Consider the following 18508-nt stretch of genomic DNA (forward strand, 5'->3'; position numbering starts at 1 on the left):
TCCCCCATCCCCCCGCTACAATCCCTCACCTGAGTTCATTGCATCTTGCAGGAACCTGCTTCTTCCGGACGGAGTTCCCCCAGAAAGGCAGTGGGCTCGCTTCTATATCAAGATCTATCGGGCGGAGGGTCTTCCACGCATGAACACCAGCATCATGGCCAACGTGAAGAAGGCCCTCATTGGGGAGAACAAAGACCTGGTGGACCCTTACGTCCAAGTGGTCTTTGCGGGACAGAAGGTACGTGAGCAGGTTGGCCACGCAAAAGACTTTCAGCCTTACTGAAGGATACAAATGGATTATGTTTGTGCCAACGCTCCTTCGAGCAGCCTCCCCTGGTGCTTTCCAGATGTTCTGGATTTCCACTCGCATCAGCCCCTGCTAGAATGGGCAATGGTCGGGAATCCTGGGAGTTGTAGTCCAAAACAATGCAAGGAGATCAAGTCTATTTAGAACAGTCAGCTCAAGGCAGGCAAGGTTGAATTAGTTGCATGTATTTTATGGTGTTTTTATTTGTGTTGAACCCCGCCTCGATCCAGAGGGAGAGGCGGGTAACAAATAAATAAATTTTTTATTATTATTATTATTATTATTATTATTATTATTATTATTATGAGGACCAAGTTGGGGAAGGCTGCTTTAGAGTTTGTCCCCGGAATCTGTTTGCAGAACTCAGCAACGTGAAATAATAACCTGCTTCAAGCTATAAAGAACAGAGGCTGAAATCTACAAATGCAAATATATTGTTCCACCTCCCCACCCCCACCCAAGGCATTAATTCAGATTGCAGGTGGGGAAGGAGGGTTGGGTCTTGTCTCCCTGGACTTCCAGCTGGTCGGCAAGAAGAAGCCGGCTGCAGAATTTGGGTCAGCCCTGATCAATTGCTTGATTGTGCCTTTATCTCAGCCCAGAGCCTCATACAGGCCCTCAGGGTGGACTGGATACATTTGCAACCTCTGCCACTGGAACTGAATTTGGATGTGGTCTTGGTCCTTTCATCAAATCACCCAACACATTCCTCCTCCTCTATTCCCTTCCTCTTTTGACACAGCACACACTTAACTTCATGGAACTCACTGATACAAGGTGTGGCCATTAGGCCTGGCTTAAAAGGCAAATAGGCTAATCCATGTGGGAGGAGCCGCTTTCAGTGGTTCTCAGTCATGATGACCACCAGGACCTCCCATGTGTGTCGCTAGGAAGGAGGCTGCTGTTTGTGAGCTCCTAATGTCCCGTTCTCCAGCTACCTGAAACCCACAGGGGACGCTAATGTCATCTGACAGGATCAGATCTGAGCAAGGAGATCAAGTCTATTTAGAACAGTCAAGTCAAGGCAGGCAAAGTTGAGTCAAGGTAGGTAGAATCTGGAAAAAGTAAGTGCGCCAGGCATAGCAAACTAGGTAAAGGCAGAAGTCCTCTTGTGTAAAGGGCAGCTGTAACAAGACCATGGATTGATTGGATGGTGCTTTGCTGACTGAAGCACTTTCCTACTATAGGAAGATGTTGTCTTAGCAGCAAGCTAGAGCCAACTGAAGCCTTATATAGGCAAGCACTACCTATACTGTAGTCAACTCCACGTCTTCTGGAGGAGCTGGCTGGACTGTTAAAGGGTCCTAACCTGGTTTCATAATCTCAGAGCTCTGCAAGGCTGGGGAGATGGAGGTTCTGCAGGCGGTCCTTCCTCTGACTTGGAGGATGACAAGGCTGGTTTTTCTGGACGGGGTGGGCATGAATAGGGGACTGACTGACCTTCTCCTGGAAGAGCAGTCTGATCCCCATCTTAATCAGCATCTTCTCCTGTACCCTGAAAAGGCCATGGGTTGGGAGATGTGGCACCTAGAAGCAGCTGCCTGGCCACTGTTGGAAGAGGAATGCCTGGCTAACTGGACCTTTCAGAGCTTTTCTTATATATTCTCACAATCCTTGCTCAGGGGAAAACCTCTGTCCAGAAGAGCAGCTATGAACCATTCTGGAATGAGCAGATCGTCTTCACAGAGATGTTCCCTCCCTTGTGCAAACGGATCAAGGTCCAGATCCGTGACTCTGACAAGGTCAACGACGTGGCCATCGGGACCCACTTCATCGACCTCAGGAAGATCTCCAATGAAGGAGACAAAGGTGAGTTGAGAGGGGAAGGAGTTTGCCCACTAACATCACCGTTTTCAAGCCTCTATTCAAACTGTGTGAGGCTGGAGGCTGGAGGCAACCATTGTCCAGCGTGTTTATTTGGAAGTGGTGTGATGAAGACCACGTTGCTCTCAGTATACATTATATACAGTATACTGGTCCAGGATCTCTTCTCCATCCTCCCACGGAATAACAGGCTCAAGTTAAAGGAAGCCAGATTCCAGCTGGACATCAGGAAAAACTTCCTGACTGTTAGAGCAGTACGACAATGGAACCAGTTACCTAGGGAGGTGGTGGGCTCTCCCACTCTGGAGGCCTTCAAGAGGCAGCTGGACCGCCATCTGTCATGGATGCTTTAGGGTGGATTCCTGCATTGAGCAGGCGGTTGGACTCGATGGCCTTGTAGGCCCCTTCCAACTCTGCTATTCTATGATTCTATGATTTCCCGCAACTTCCCGTCATCAACTTCTAATTAATCAAGATTGGGAGGTTTTTGGAAATACTACAAAAACCTGCCAAACCTATTTAGAGGAGGCGATAGTGGGCTGAGTGTAGACCTTTTGGGCAATGAGGGCTCTCCCATCCCACTCAGGGGCAGCACCATTCCTGTAAGGGGTGGAGGGGCTATTTCACTGAAGACCCCATAAGGAACTTGAAGCACTTCAAGACCAGCAGGCCGTCCTCATTTGCCCACCCATGAGAGCAGCTACATGGGCAACCACACATGAGAAGGTCTTCTCTGCTTTGGCCCTCACAATTGCCAGTGGGGGGGTCTGTCATGCTCCATCACTGTAGGCTTAAAGAATGGCTTGAAAACTTACTATTTTACTCTGGCTTTCCCCTGGTATGATAGCTGTCACTATTTTTATTGCTGTTTTACCACGTTCTTACTGTTTGGTTGTGTTTTTATCACTTATTTATTTATTTATTTTTATTACATATTTCTACTGCCCAACAGCCAAAGCTCTCTGGGCAGTTTACAATTAAAGCCATTTAATTGTAGAGAGCTCCGGCTATTGGACAGTATAGAAATGTAATAAATAAATAAATAAATATTGCATACAAAAGTATGCATTGTATACTTTTAGTATTGTATAGGGATCTCTTCTCGATCCTCCCAGAGTGCAGGACACGGAATAATGGCCTCAAGTTAAAGGAAGCCAGATTCCAGCTGGACATCAGGAAAAACTTCCTGACTGTTAGAGCAGTATGACAATGGAATCAGTTGCCTAGGGAGGTTGTGGGCTCTCCCACACCAGAGGCCTTCAAGAGGCAGCTGGACAACTCTCTGTCAGGGATGCTTTAGGGTGGATTCCTGCATTGAGCAGGGGATTGGACTCGATGGCCTTGTAGGCCCCTTCCAACTCTGCTATTCTATGATTCTATGCTTCTATGAGTTTTTATTGTAGTACACTGCCCTGGGAGGGCTTCTGCCCTGAAATGAAGCTCAGAAATATTTTAAATAAATAAATAAATAAAGGATAACTACAATATGAATAGAACTCCAAAAAACAGGGGAAAGTTGTTAACACCAGGTGCCGCCAGCAGCTCAAGCAGCCCACGAGGCTCCCAGAATGGCTGCTTTTGTATATATAAAAATGTGTTTGGCCCACCTTTGCATCCAGGAAATGCTCTTGAAGTTATATGGCTGCAATGCATGAGAATCTGGCCCGCACCTCTGGGAGTCTGTTTGTCATCTGTCTGCCCACCTGCTCCACCTGAACTGGTTAGATGGTGAGACAGGAGAGGTGTCCTCAGTGCCTTTATGCCATCGGCAGCATTGCTCCAATCCTCACCCTCATCTCAGACCTATTTGCATGCCCAACAACCAATCAGACATAGAAGAGGCTTGAAAGCAAAGGTGGGGGGAGAGAGGATGAATGAAAGCTTACAGAGGTGAGGAATAACGGCACACCTTCTGTTTTGAAACCCACTGGGAAAGTGCAGGACTTTAAGGAGGATGGATGGATAAGGGAGGAAAAATAGAATAAAAGAATAGTAGAGTTGAAAGGGTCCTACAAGGCCATGGAGTCCAACCCCCTCCTCAATGCAGGAATCCACCCTAAAGCATCCCTGACCTATGGCTGTCCAGCTGCCTCTTGAAGACCTCTAGCGTGGGAGAGCCCACAACCTCCCTAGGTTGTACTGCTCTAACAGTCAGGAAGTTTTTCTGATGTCCAGACAGAATCTGGCTTCCTATCTATTGAGCCCGTTATTCCATGTCCTGCACTCTGGGAGGATCGAGAAGAGATCCTGGCCCTCCTCTGTGTGACAACCTTTTAAGTGGTTGAAGAGTGCTCTCATGTCTCCGCTCAATCTTGTCTTCTCCAGGCTAAACATGCCCAGTTCTTTCAGTCTCTCCTTATAGGGCTTTGTTTCCAGACCCCTGATCGTCCTGGTTGCCCTCTTCTGAACACACTCCAGCATGTGAGGTACTGGTTCCTCTCTATTCAGCCCTGGTTAGGCCTCATCTAGAGTGTTGCGTCCAGTTCTGGGCTCCACAATTCAAGAAGGACGCAGACAAGCTGGAGCATGTTCAGAGGAGGGCAGCCAGGATGATCAGGGGTCTAGAAACAAAGCCCTATGAAGAGAGACTGAAAGAACTGGGCATGTTTAGCCTGGAGAAGAGAAGATGGAGGGGAGACATGATAGCACTCTTCAAAGACTTAAAAGGTTGTCACACAGAGGAGGGCCAGGATCTCTTCTCGATCCTCCCAGAGTGCAGGACACGGAATAACAGGCTCAAGTTAAAGGAAGCCAGATTCCAGCTGGACATCAGGAAAAACTTCCTGACTGTTAGAGCAGTACGACAATGGAATCAGTGACCTAGGGAGGTTGTGGGCTCCCCCACACTAGAGGCCTTCAAGAGGCATCTGGACAACCATCTGTCAAGTATGCTTTAGGGTGGATTCCTGCATTGAGCTGGGGGTTGGACTCGATGGCCTTTTAGGCCCCTTCCAACTCTGCTATTCTATGATTCTATGTCTGCATCCTTCTTGAAGTGTGGAGCCTTGAACTGGATGCAATACTCTAGATGAGTAGAGCATTGCCCCTTCCAACTCTGCTATTCTATGATTCTATGAGGATTAACCAGTGCCAAATGGATGGGAACCAGTACCTTGCGCGATTTGGAAGCTATACTTCTATTGATGCAGCCCAAAATAGCGTTTACCTTTTTTGCAGCCATATCACACGACTGGCTCATATTCAGCTTGTGATCTACAACAATTCCAATTCAGGTGCATCAGGGATTTTGCCCTTCCCAGAGGAGGGCCTGAAACGAGAGAAATGCTTGTTTCTCGATTGGGACAGGCTGACAGAAGTCCCTTATGTGAGCTTCACCAGTTTGCTCTGTTCCAGAAACAAACATTTCAGCTTATTTCCAGCTGTCCCCAGAAGTGCTAAATCTTCATTCTGCAAGCAGTGGGTGCTGCTTGCAGACTGGCATTGGCAGGGTGCAAGCGAATTGGCCGGGGCCATAAGCACCCTGCTGGATACTGCCCTTGGTAAAAAAAATAATAATAATGTAAAAGGACTTGCTTCTAAGTAAGTGCTGGTGATCTTTTCCAGGCTTCTTGCCCACGTTCGGCCCTGCCTGGGTGAACATGTACGGCTCCACCCGCAACTATACCCTCATGGACGAACACCAGGACTTGAACGAGGGTCTGGGCGAAGGGGTCTCCTTCCGGGCCCGTCTGCTCGTCAGCCTGGCGGTGGAGATTTTAGATACCAGCAACCCTGAGCTCACCAGCTCCACAGAAGTTCAAGTAGAGCTGGCCACGCCCGTCGCGGACGTAAGTTCCCCCGTGCCACGGTAGTCCTCTAGGGTCCTGCGGGTCTTACACAACCTCAGCAGAGGGGGACGCTCAGCACCATGGGACCGTTCCCCATTATTGTCCTTCCCGGTGCCATGGTGAACTCAATATTGATCCATGCCGAGGGAGGAGAAGAAAGCTGGTGGTTCGTAGATTGACCTGGCCATAGCAGAGAGCACCCAAAGGAGGCTGCGTTGAACTTGCATTCCCATGCTAGGGAGGGGTGGAGCCTCGGTCATCCACAGAACCGGATCCCGTTTTGGAGAAGCTTTCAGCGGTCGCATTACAATGGGGTGGGGCTAGAGGCAAAAATGGGTGGAGCCAAAATACTTGCCTATTGTAGCTGAAAACTCTTACTGCTTGCAACTAAGCCTTAGGGTCGGGATTTCAGCCTTTTAGAATGGCTGCTGGGTGGAGGGCTGCAAGAAAGATGGGGAAAGGGGCCAGGGACTCCTACAAAATTCCAGGGAGCTGGATTGGGATCCTAGCAAGGCTGGATTTAACCCCTGGGGGAAAGATTCAGCACCCCTGCTATTCTGAAGGCCTCACGGTGCCGGACTCTGGCACTTTGGATGCAAGGATCTGAACGTGACTTCCTTTTGATCATGGAGGTGGCCATGGGACAAGATGGATGCCCTGTCCCTTGGACTTCCATGAGCTCAGGTCGGAAGTTCATTCTTTGGTATTGCTAGGCAAGACAGGGCAGGCACGTTCCTCTGCCAGACATCTGGAAACCTTCTTTCAGTCATGTTAGACCAGGGATGGGGAACCTCCGGTCCATAGGCCAGATGTGGCCCTTGGTTAGGGTGACCATATGAAAAGGAGGACAGGTGAGGACAAACCTGGTGAAGTTCCCTCTTCATCACAATAGGTAAAGCTGCGGGATCCCTGTTCTCTTTTGTATCTGGTCAAGATGAAGAGGGAATGTCACCAGGTGCTGCATGCATACAAAGGACACCTGCTGAAAATTCCCTTTTCTCTACAACTGTTAAAGACACAGGAGCCCAGTCCTCCTTTCCATAGGGTCACCCTAGGAAACAGGGGGTGGAGCCCAAATACCAGCCTATTGTAGCTAAAAACTCTTACTGCTTGTAACTAAGGCCTTAGCTAGACCTCTCAGCCACAAGCTTCTTCTACTGATACCTCCAAACAGTGATAAGAGGGTATTTGAAGGCAATGAAACTTTAATTCATAGAATCATAGAATAGTAGAGTTGGAAGGGGCCTAAAAGGCCATCAACCCTCTGCTCAACTGCTCAATGCAGGATTGCCCAGCATCGAATCACGCCGTGTTTTGTGGGCTTGGTGGGGAAATGTCCACATTGGTAAGAATGCCAGCTCTCCTTGGCCCTGCCCACGGCCAATAACCCCACCTGCTACTGGAATGCAGCCCCCGAGACCAGTCCCATATTGGAAATCAGCACCCAGGCCAAAAAAACATTTCCCCTCTCCTGTGATATGCAACGGCGGACTTTATAGCCCATGTGTCCAACTCGGGACAACACAGTGTTTGTACGAGATTAAAACCTTGAAGGCAGTCACCACGATGGCTGGGTTTCTCTCCCGTCCCACAGAACTGCACTGGCAAGATGGAAGAGTTCTTTCTCTTTGGATCCTTTCTGGAGGCAACCATGGTCGACAGGAAGAACGGAGATAAACCTATCAACTTTGAGGTCACAATCGGTACGTACCGAAGCGGAGCTTCCTGAAAGGAGTGTGGGGAGTGTGGGGATAAGGAGCATTTGCCAACTGCGATGACATGCGTGGTGCCATTGTGTGCCTGACCCGGCCTCTGAAGTAGGGTTTGGACACTTTGAGGACTGACGGGGGACTTTCAGGGATTGTTTTAGACAGGGAAATGTCACCACATGATGATATTTCATGGTAGTGGATGCATGATGGTTCGTTCTTATATAGCAGCCTCCCCTGACCTGGTGTCCTTCAGGTGTGTTGGACTACAACCCCCAGCATCCCCAAGCCAGGCTGGCTGGGGGATGCTGGGGATTGTAGTCCAACACATCTGGAGGGTGCTAGGTCAGTGGAGGCAGCTGTAGTTTAACTACTGGAAAATGGCAGGAACACATCACCATCTGGTAACTTTCTTCTGTCCAAAAACCATTTGTACAACCTCAGTCCTAGTTATGTGAATTTCAGGTTGTGTGTTTCCTCCACTTCCTGCTAGCAGACTATAGATGAAGTGAGCCCTTTGAGGCTTTGCTGTGGAGTCGCATTCTACGAACGTCGCTTTACCCCAAACAGCCCTTCCTTGAACTTGGTTCCATGTGTAGTTATCAAGATGGCAGCCATCTTGGTTACACCGAGCACAGCTAAGATATTCGCCCGGCGTCCAGACAGAGCCTCAGCTCTGTGAGAATGGTTCGGCTCAGTGGCCTGCCTAGGGAGGATACACTTCCCACTTCCCAACCCTAAGATTATCCCCCAAATCATCCCTTCCGTTTTCCAAGGCAATTATGGCAATGAAATTGATGGGATGTCCAAGCCCACCATCAAGAAGAGGAAAGATGGCGGCGGCGGTGACGAGGAGGAATCCGAGCTGCTGCAGAACGAGAGTGACGAGGAAGCCAATGAAGACGGGGAGTTTGTCTCCATTTCTACTTCCCCACCAATGAAGCCTTTGGTCACTGACAGGCAAGTGAGCTTGGCCAGTCGCGTCGACAAGGGAAACCCTTGGCCTGGCTCGGATGACATATTAGCCAATGGAGGGGGGAAGGGGCAACTGACCATTCATTATTCTTCCAGTACTCCCCACACAACATGTTGCTCCTCCCCTTGTCATGTGACTGAAAGTCCCGGCGTCCTTCTGGGCTGCTGGTGCTCCTCCCTCCCTCCTCCCTCCCTCCTCCCTCCCTCCTCCCTCCCTCCTCCCTCCCTCCTCCTTCCCTCCTCCCTCCCTCCTCCTTCCCTCCTCCCTCCCTCCTCCCTCCCTCCTCCCTCCCTCCTCCCTCCCTCCTCCTTCCCTCCTCCCTCCCTCCTCCCTCCCTCCTCCCTCCCTCCTCCTTCCCTCCTCCCTCCCTCCTCCCTCCCTCCTCCTTCCCTCCTCCCTCCCTCCTCCCTCAGTCCTCCCAGCCATATCCCATCATGCATTCAAAGTTCTGCTGGCTAAACAGAAGTGACTGGGGTGCTGTCAGCCGTTCCTGACAGAGAACTCTATGACCTTCTGGAATAGTGCACCTGGCGGGGGAGATTACACAACGTAGCTGGCCGTACGACTTCTTAATCAACGGGTCTCCGGATAAGCAATGGACCAGCCTGTTGTTTTCCCCTGTGGTTTAAATCGACAAAATAACGTGCTGTCAGTTGTGTGTCCGTTGTGTGCCCTCCCCACATGACACAATAATCAACATAATGAATGGTTGCCTCTTAGAATCATAGAATCATAGAATAGCAGAGTTGGAAGGGGCCTACAAGGCCATTGAGTCCAACCCCCTGCTCAAGGCAGGAATCCACCCTAAAGCATCCCTGACAGATGGCTGTCCAGCTGCCTTTTGAAGGCCTCTAATGTGGGAGAGCCCACAACCTCTCTAGGTCACTGGTTCCATTGTCATACTGCTCTAACAGTCAGGAAGTTTTTCCTGATGTCCAGCTGGAATCTGGCTTCCTTTAACTTGAGCCCGTTATTCTGTGTCCTGCACTCTGGGAGGATCGAGAAGAGATCCTGGCCCTCCTCTGAGTGACAACCTTTCAAGTATTTGAAGAGGGCTATCATGTCTCCCCTCAATCTTCTCTTCTCCAGGCTAAACATGCCCAGTTCTTTCAGTCTCTCTTCATAGGGCTTTGTTTCCAGACCCCTGATCATCCTGGTTGCCTTCCCTCCCTCCTGTTGGTTATCGTATTGTCTGTCATTGGAAAGGGAGGAGGAAGAGGAGGAGGAGGAAAGGGTCTGGGATTCTGGGTCGGGTCTTGGACTGTATTTCCCTGCATGTCCTCTACTCAAAGCAACTGAGGACTGAGGCCGGAACTGGAGCTTGAACGATGTGCCTGGCATTCTGACCCCCACATCTGCCCACGGACGTGCATGTGGGTGCAAAGGAGGGTCTCTGTAGGGGACATCGCCCCTTGCAACCACCCCTGAAGTCTACGGTTTCCCCCCGCTGCTCCAGGAACTATTTTCACCTTCCGTATTTTGACAAGAAGCCTTGCATTTACATCAAGAGTTGGTGGCAGGACCAGAGACGGCGCCTCTACAACTCCAACATCATGGACAAGATTGCAGACAAGCTGGTGAGGGTCCTGAAGAAGGGCCAGGGGAGACGAGGGGAGGGGGGACATCCGGGGGGCGCAGAGGCCCCCACTTCCAGGATACGGGATTAGGATTCCAGCAGGTCATCTAGGATGACCGGTGGGGGCCTCCTACTGCCAGATTTGCATCTTGGAACTCGCTTCTAATCTTCCAGGAAGAAGGGCTGAACGACGTGCACGAGATGATCAAGACGGAGAAGCCCCACCCGGAGCGCCGCCTCCGAGGGGTCCTGGAAGAGCTGAGCAGCGGATGCCTGTGAGTCATCTCCCGCAAATCGGACCCCTTCGTATTAATCCGTTTATTTATTTATTTATTTATTTATTTATTTAATTTATGTGCCGCCCCATAGCCGAAGCTCTCTGGGCGGTTTACGAAAGTTAAAAACAGTAAACATTTTTAAAAAAAGTATACAAAATTTTAAACATTCAAAAATATTAAAAACAACAGTATAATACAACAGTATCCATTTAAACAACAGTTCTGGGGTCCATTAACAAACTAACAAACTTAAATGCCTGGGAGAAGAGAAAAGTCTTGACCTGGTGCCGAAAAGATAACAACGTTGGCGCTAGGCGAGCCTCATCAGGGAGGTCATTCCACAATTGGGACATGTCCAGGGAAAAGGGATGGGACATGTATATGTTTTCCCTTCTTAACATCTAGTTCCACCCAAAAGTTCTAGCAATTATTCTAGGTTTTGTGGAACAATCGGGGAAATTCATTGCAGACTTACAAACATCTCTTAACATGGGTGGTAACGGTGGTATGCTTTCACTGAATCCATCTGGTTGTACCATTGCCGAGGAGGTGAGGGCTTGGTCCCCATTGGAAGTATCTGTAGCACTGTCCTCACAATTGGGGTCTTCTCCCCAAAGGGGCCCTCTTCTCCTCCACCTCCAAGGTTTAGTTGGTGCCACAATTCTCTCTTCTCCTCCCCCTCACCGCATCCTCGTACCCGGCACAGGCGATTTGTGACTCTCTCCAACAAGGACCAGAACCATTCCTCCCGCACACGGCTGGACCGGGAGAGGCTGAAATCTTGCATGCGGGAACTGGTGAGCGTCTCTCCTGTGATGTGGGTGGGGAAAGGGAGGGGGGCGTTGGTTGAAGAAGACTGCAGAGAGAGTTTTACCCTCTGACGTGACACTATTGTTAATGGTGAAATTCTAGTTTGGAGATAATGAGAAGGACAAGATTAATTTCTCATTCCTAATATTTTCACTGCGATGTTACTGGTTCTAAAAATGCATCCGGTGGAGTTATTAATTCTGGCAAAAGAAGGAACAGTTGATCTCACCAGTTCCACCACCAGTAGAAAAATACTTCTGCGATGCCATTAATGGGAATGGTCCCCCTCCAGAAAAAGTAGGTTGTTCTCTAGCCAAAGCTCCCTCAGTAACTTCAATGTTAATGGGAGAGATTTCAGCACACACTTCAAGTCTCTTCCACTGATATCAATGGGAAGCAGGAAGATTCAACTTTGGCTAGATCAGCTTTGGCCAAAATTCTCCTACAATTTGTGCTTCCATTACAGCCTCCTTTACTGGAGGATCCTAAGGAAGGTACAGAGACTGCTCTTCCCCAACCTGGTGCCCTCCAAATCTGTTAGACATAATCTCCCAGCCCATATGTCCAATCTGACGTCTCTTCTTTCTGCCTCTCCTCTCTTTCCTTGTACCTGACCCTGTGCAGGAGACCATGGGCCAGCAGGCCAAGACCATGCGATCCCAGGTTAAGAAAACCACCATCAGGGAAAAGCTGAAGCAATCTCAGAACTTCCTGCAAAAGCTGCGGTTCCTGGCAGACGAGGTGGGACTGGGTTCAGCCGTGTATAGCTTGAGCCTTGCGGGTAGATCTCAGCTCAGCAGGGGCTGGAACTGTTCGCATGGGCAGGAAGCCCCAAGTGATGGATTTCTGGTTCCCACATTTTGTTGACTACCTGTAGCAGAGTCCTGCTGCAGGAGACTAGCTGTGCCTCACGTCCACTTGATTGGGATGGATGGAGAGACAGTCTCCAGGGATGGTGGGTGCCTGCCATTCAGCTTTCATAGGATCATAGAGTAGTAGAGTTGGAAGGGGCCTATAAGGCCTTCGAGTCCAACCCCCTGCTCAATGCAGGAATCCACCTGAAAGCATCCCTGACAGATGGTTGTCCAGCTGCCTCTTGAAGGCCTCGAGTGTGGGAGAGCCCACAACCAACTGATTCCATTGTCGTACTGCTCTAACAGTCAGGAAGTTTTTCCTGATGTCCAGCCGGAATCTGACTTCCTGTAACTTGAGCCCATTCTTCCGTGTCCTGCACTCTGGGATGATCGAGAAGAGATCCTGGCCCTCCTCTGTGTGACAACCTTTCAAGTATTTAAGTCTTCTCTTCTCCAGGCTAAACATGCCCAGTTGTTTCAGTCTCTCTTCATAGGCCCTTGTTTCCAGACCCCTGATCATCCTGGTTGATCTCTCATAAGAACATCAGAAGAGCCCTGATGCTGGATCAGACCAAGGGTCCATCTAGTCCAGCACTCTGTTCACACAATGGCCAACCAGCCATCGGCCAGGGACCAACAAGGCAGGACATGCTGCAACAGCGCCCTCTCGCCCATGTTCCCCAGCAATTGCACACAGGCTTACCCTTCTCTCTCTCTCTCTCTCTCTCTCTCTCTCTCTCTCTCACTCTCTCTCTCTCTCTCTCTGTCTCTTGGCCCTTCCTCCACCTGCAGCCCCAGCACAGCATCCCGGACATTTTCATTTGGATGATGAGCAATAACAAGCGCATTGCCTACGCTCGCGTCCCCTCCAAGGACATCCTTTACTCCATTGTAGATGAGGAAACAGGCAAAGACTGTGGGAAAGTGAAGACTGTCTTCCTGAAGGTGAGCCGGCCACTCTTCTCCCATCGGGATGCCATTGGCCGAGGGAGTGGGGGTGGGGGGCTGAGAAGGTGCAGGTGAAACGGGGGGCTCTTCTCCAAGAGTTTGGCAAGGGTAGGGCAGCTGCGATGCCTCCAACGGGTGCGCGTCAGTCAAACCCTCAACAGGGGGAGCTTTTCCCAGCACGGCGATGCTGAGGCTGGGACCCATTTAAGCACCTCAGAAAGTGTTTCTACAGCTGTGAAATGTTTAAGGTAGCCCTTCCCTAACCAGGTGTCGTCCAGATTGCTGTATTGCAACTCCCATCATCCCCAGACAGCATGGTCAATACATCTGTGTTGTGAACTGCCCAGAGAGCTCTGGCTATTGGGCGGTATAGAAATGTAATAAATAAATAAATAAATAAATAAATAAATAAATAAATAAATCTGGAGGGTGTCGGGTTAGGGAAGGTTTAAGGTCGGAATCCTGCACGCATTTGCAGGCCTTAAAATACACATGGCTCCGCTGAATCGTGGCCGAGCACTTCCTGAGTTCCAGAGGAGCTCGAATGTAGGGGTGAAATGGGAATTGGGTGGCTACGAGAAAAGCACCGGTCGTGGAACGCCGTCTCTCTCCTGGCCTTCCTTCTCTCAGTTACCAGGGAAACGGGGCTTCGGGCCAGCCGGCTGGACGGTGCAGGCCAAAATGGAGATCTATTTGTGGTTGGGCCTCAACAAGCAACGGAAAGACTTCCTCAGCGGCCTGCCCTGTGGCTTTGAGGAGAAGAAGCTGCCCAGGGGACAAGGTCTCCCGACCTTCCCGCCCATCAGCCTCCTCTACACAAGTAAGAGCGCCGCCTGCTCCAAGGGTGCTCCCACAGGTGCCGGGCCCGAACGCCTCCCGGCAGCTCTCGAACGGGAGGGGAAAGCAGGGCCCATCCATTCAAGATGGCGGCTTCTATAATGGCCACCCAAGACGGCGGCCCCACATCCAGAACCGCCCAGCCTAGCAGCTGAATCTTACTTCCGCCACACCTGAGGCAGTGCGCTAGCGTAGGGGACTCAGGGCAGCTTGTGTGGCACACCTAGCTCTGCCCTCCAACTCTTCAGCTCCCCCCTCCCAGCACCGGCTGCTTTAGGGTGATGCCTCCTCCTTCTGGTAGGGCCAATCCTCACAAAGCAGATGGCACATGCTCAAGGGCACTGTCTTCTTGCTTACTTTCGATTTTCCAAAGCGGTTTCTAGGGTGGCCTGCTGCCCCTGCAGATGATTTGGACTACAACTCCCATCACGCCAGGCCATTGAAAATGCCAGCTGGGGCTGGTGGACATTGTAGTCCAAAGGATCTGGAGAGCTGCAGGTTGGGTAAGTTTGTGCCTGCCTCAAAACAGCCCTCCACCCGACAACTAAATCTGCCTCTCCTCGCCCTGCCAACGCCAATGCGAGTGTCTTTCCTCTGTGTTTCCTTCCCCTCGCAGTGAAACAGGTCTTCCAGCTCCGTGTCCACATGTACCAGGCCAGGAGTTTATTCGCTGCGGACAGCAGCGGCCTCTCCGACCCCTTTGCCCGGGTCTTCTTCATCACCCAGAGCCAATGCACCGAGGTAAGATGGGCGCGAGAGACGGGCACCTTTGGCCTTAGGTTCGGGGTGTGGAATTCCAGGTCCGTGGGCCAAATCTGTGATCCCAATCCAGCACCCTAGGGACTCCCCCACCCGCCAATTGATCGTTGGTTAGAAATGCCTCTCTCCTAAGGCTCAGCTGCTGGCCTTTGGCCCCCTGCCCACCACTGGAATTCTGCTCCTGGGACCTTCTTCTGAATGGGATTCAGCCCTCGGGTTCAAAATGGGTTTTCCCCAAAAAAAAAAATTACTTCTGCAAAACATGGGGTCCCTCCAACCCAGCTGATGCCTCTCTCTTGTGAGTGATACTGGTCCGGCTAGATAAGGACCCATTTCCAGGGAACATGTTACCTATTAGTAGGTAGGATCATAAAAACAGCACAGATAAAAAGGATCTTTTCCAGCAATGGATACAAGAGACAGGGCCTGGTGGTGATGGGAAGGTCATTTCATACCTGCGCCTTTTCAGTGCCCAGCGAAGCCCTTTCTGTTCTCCCAGGCCTTTCAGGGACTGTTTTTAATGCTTTTAGGCCACCAGAACTGTTTTATTTTGCTGCTGGTTTTATGTGCCATCTTGTTTTTGCCCTGGTTCTATCTTGGTTTTATTGTGTGCGAGCGTTTGTCATTGTTCTGTTCTTTCTATTTTATGTTTTTTTTTAGACATGCCTGGTTATTAGGCAGCCTAACAGTGCAACAAATAAATAAATAAATAATAAATCATAGAATCCTAGAATAGCAGAGTTGGAAGGGGCCTACAAGGCCATCGAGTCCAACCCCCTGCTCAGTGCAGGAATCCACCCTAAAGCATCCCTGACAGAGGGTTGTCCAGCTGCCTCTTGAAGGCCTCTAGTGTGGGAGAGCCCACCACCTCCCTAGGTAACTGATTCCATTGTCGTACTGCTCTAACAGTCAGGAAGTTTTTCCTGATGTCCAGCTGGAATCTGGCTTCCTTTAACTTGAGCCTGTTATTTCGTGTCCTGCACTCTGGGAGGATCGAGAAGAGATCCTGGCCCTCCTCTGTGTGACAACCTTTCAAGTATTTGAAGAGTGCTCTCATGTCTCCCCTCAATCTTCTCTTCTCCAGGCTAAACATGTCCAGTTCTTTCAGTCTCTCTTCATAGAGCTTTGTTTCTAGACCCCTGATCATCCTGGTTGCCCTCTTCTGAACACGCTCCAGCTTGTCTGCGTCCTTCTTGAATTGTGGAGCCCAGAACTGGACGCAATACTCTAGATGAGGCCTAACCAGGGCCGAATAGAGAGGAACCAGTACCTCACGTGATTTGGAAGCTATACTTCTATTAATGCAGCCCAAATAGCATTTGCCTTAATTGCAGCCATATCGCACTGTTGGCTCATATTCAGCTTGCGATCTACAACAATTCCAAGATCCTTCTCGTTGGTAGTATTGCTGAGCCAAGCATCCCCCATCTTGTAACTGTGCATTTGGTTTCTATTTCTTAGATGAAGAACTTGGCATTTATCCCTATTAAATTTCATTCTGTTGTTTTCAGCCCAGCACTCCAGCTTATCAAGATCACTTTGAAGTTTGTTTCTGTCTTCTGTCTTCCAGCTATCCCACCCAGTTTTGTGTCATCTGCAAATCTGATCAGTGTTCCCTGCACCTCCTCGTCCAGAGCAAAACATTAATTACAAACTTTTAGGGTGGATTCCTGCATTGATCAGGGGGCTGGACTCGATGGCCTTGTAGGCCCCTTCCAACTCTGCCATTCTATGATTCTATGATTCTAGGTTGATGTAGGAGCATAAATTAGCTAAAGGCAAACTTGAAAAATCAGATTCTGTGGGCACAATTCCCATACCCAAATCAGCAACATCTCTCAAAGCCTTCCCTCAGTTTATGGAAAAGAGACGAAGCATAATATTTCCTTTTACGAGGAGCCATAACAAAAATATCTCCAAGCAGCCAAGAGGTTTGCCTGTCAAGGGACGGGAGTTACAATGGGAGCAATTTGGCAAGGCCTTTCCGGGGAGGGAGGGGGACACTCTGCATCGCTTTCTCTCGACCTTCGCCTCCCTCCCCTCAGGTGCTCAACGAGACGCTTTGCCCCACCTGGGACCAGCTCCTGGTGTTCGACAACGTGGAATTGTACGGGGAAGCCCAGGAGATGCGGGACGACCCGCCCATCATCGTCATTGAGATCTATGACCAGGACACCGTGGTAAGAGAGAGGGCCGGGATCGGGAAGGGCAAAAGGTGCCTGGCCTCCCGTTCTTGCAGGCCGAGAGAACGGCACCTCCTCCTTTGCAGGGATTGCCACCCACAGCTTTCGGACCAGCTCAACTGACCTCCCCTAATTCCAGGCCTCTGAATCCCTCCCTACAAATGTCCCCTGGTGCCCCATGTTTTTGACCGATGATCCACCATGCTGTTTTTCAGACGGAGGACCAAGCTAGACACTTGGCAGCAGACTTGAGTCTGACCAGCTGGGTCTTGCCATGCATCTGAAAAGTGTTGCGGGGAGGGGAAAGTTTGGAAGAGAGAGGGGCAACAGGGGAGGAGAATGCTTCCCTCTCTGCCTGGTCCCTGCAGGTCTCCTGCTGTAGTCAACATCTGTCTGCCCCCTCCCATTGGGTTTGGCTTCTTGGGCCCGGAAACGTCCCCCATAATGCTTATTTTCTAAAAATAGGTTGGGTGTGGTGGGGCTCCACCTGGTGAGGATAAAACAACCTTTGCCGTGCTCTGCTGGACGAAATTTCCATCCAGGCCAGCACCTAGCAAGAAGCACTGTCCTCTCCAGGGCTGTGACCCCACACCCCTCCTCTGCATCCTTCCAGGGCAAGGCGGACTTCATGGGCCGAACGTTCGCCAAGCCCGTGGTGAAGATGTCGGATGAAGACTACTGCACCCCACGCTTCCCACCCCAACTGGAGTACTACCAGATCTACCGGGGCAACTCCACTGCTGGAGACCTGCTGGCTGCTTTTGAACTGCTCCAGGTAATGGCACAGCAGAAGCCACACTTGGGGGTTATTCCAGGCTGAGTTCAGAGTCCCAAATACTTGGGGATTATTCCAGGCTGAGTTCAGAGTCCCAAATACTTGGGGATTATTCCAGGCTGAGTTCAGAGTCCCAAATACTTGGGGATTATTCCAGGCTGAGTTCAGAGTCCCAAATACTTCAGGATTATTCCAGGTTGAGTTCAGAGTCCCAAATACTCGGGGATTATTCCAGGCTGAGTTCAGAGTCCCAAATACTCGGGGATTATTCCAGGCTGAGTTCAGAGTCCCAAATACTCGGGGATTATTCCAGGCTGAGTTCAGAGTCCCAAATACTCGGGGATTATTCCAGGCTGAGTTCAGAGTCCCAAATACTCGGGGATTATTCCAGGCTGAGTTCAGAGTCCCAAATACTCGGGGATTATTCCGGGCTGAGTCCAGAGTCCCAAATACTCGGGGATTATTCCGGGCTGAGTTCAGAGTCCCAAATACTGGGAGATTATTCCAGATTGAGTCCAGAGTCCCAAATACTCGGGGATAATTCCAGGCTGAGTTCAGAGTCCCAAATACGGCCAATTCATCCATCTCACAAAATACGATTTAGGACGTGAAACCAAGCTTGAGCTGAGCGAATCTCATTTTAGCTAAGGAGAGAGTAGGAAAGAGATTGGGGACTAGATGGATCCTTGGTCTGATCCAGCATTAGGGCCCTTCTTATGTTCTTATGTTCTTTTGTTATTATTATTTTAAACATCAAAAACACACAATCTTTACACCACACATAATGCATACAAACAAAAGTATACACAAAGCAACTACACTAAAATACAATAAAAAAACATTTAAGGATAAGGTTAAAGTATATTTTTGGCCCTCTTCATGCC

At 50.1% G+C, this 18508-nt stretch overlaps 1 protein-coding gene across 2 annotated transcripts in view; it reads left to right on the forward strand.

Moving 5' to 3' along the window:
• OTOF (otoferlin) overlaps positions 1-18508 on the forward strand; it is a 187287-nt gene that overhangs the window by 125511 nt on the left and 43268 nt on the right. For both annotated transcript variants that reach the window (XM_063123783.1, XM_063123781.1), the window contains exons 13-26: positions 52-238; positions 1930-2116; positions 5696-5919; positions 7514-7622; positions 8405-8588; positions 10061-10181; positions 10355-10455; positions 11165-11255; positions 11893-12009; positions 12915-13067; positions 13701-13890; positions 14524-14648; positions 16712-16846; positions 17463-17624. In XM_063123783.1, the coding sequence (XP_062979853.1) occupies positions 52-238; positions 1930-2116; positions 5696-5919; positions 7514-7622; positions 8405-8588; positions 10061-10181; positions 10355-10455; positions 11165-11255; positions 11893-12009; positions 12915-13067; positions 13701-13890; positions 14524-14648; positions 16712-16846; positions 17463-17624 (2086 nt within the window). The remainder of the gene's footprint in view (positions 1-51; positions 239-1929; positions 2117-5695; positions 5920-7513; positions 7623-8404; positions 8589-10060; positions 10182-10354; positions 10456-11164; positions 11256-11892; positions 12010-12914; positions 13068-13700; positions 13891-14523; positions 14649-16711; positions 16847-17462; positions 17625-18508) is intronic.

The sequence above is a fragment of the Elgaria multicarinata genome, chromosome 4 (genome assembly GCF_023053635.1).
Source record: "Elgaria multicarinata webbii isolate HBS135686 ecotype San Diego chromosome 4, rElgMul1.1.pri, whole genome shotgun sequence".
Classification (NCBI taxonomy): Eukaryota; Metazoa; Chordata; class Lepidosauria; order Squamata; family Anguidae; genus Elgaria; species Elgaria multicarinata.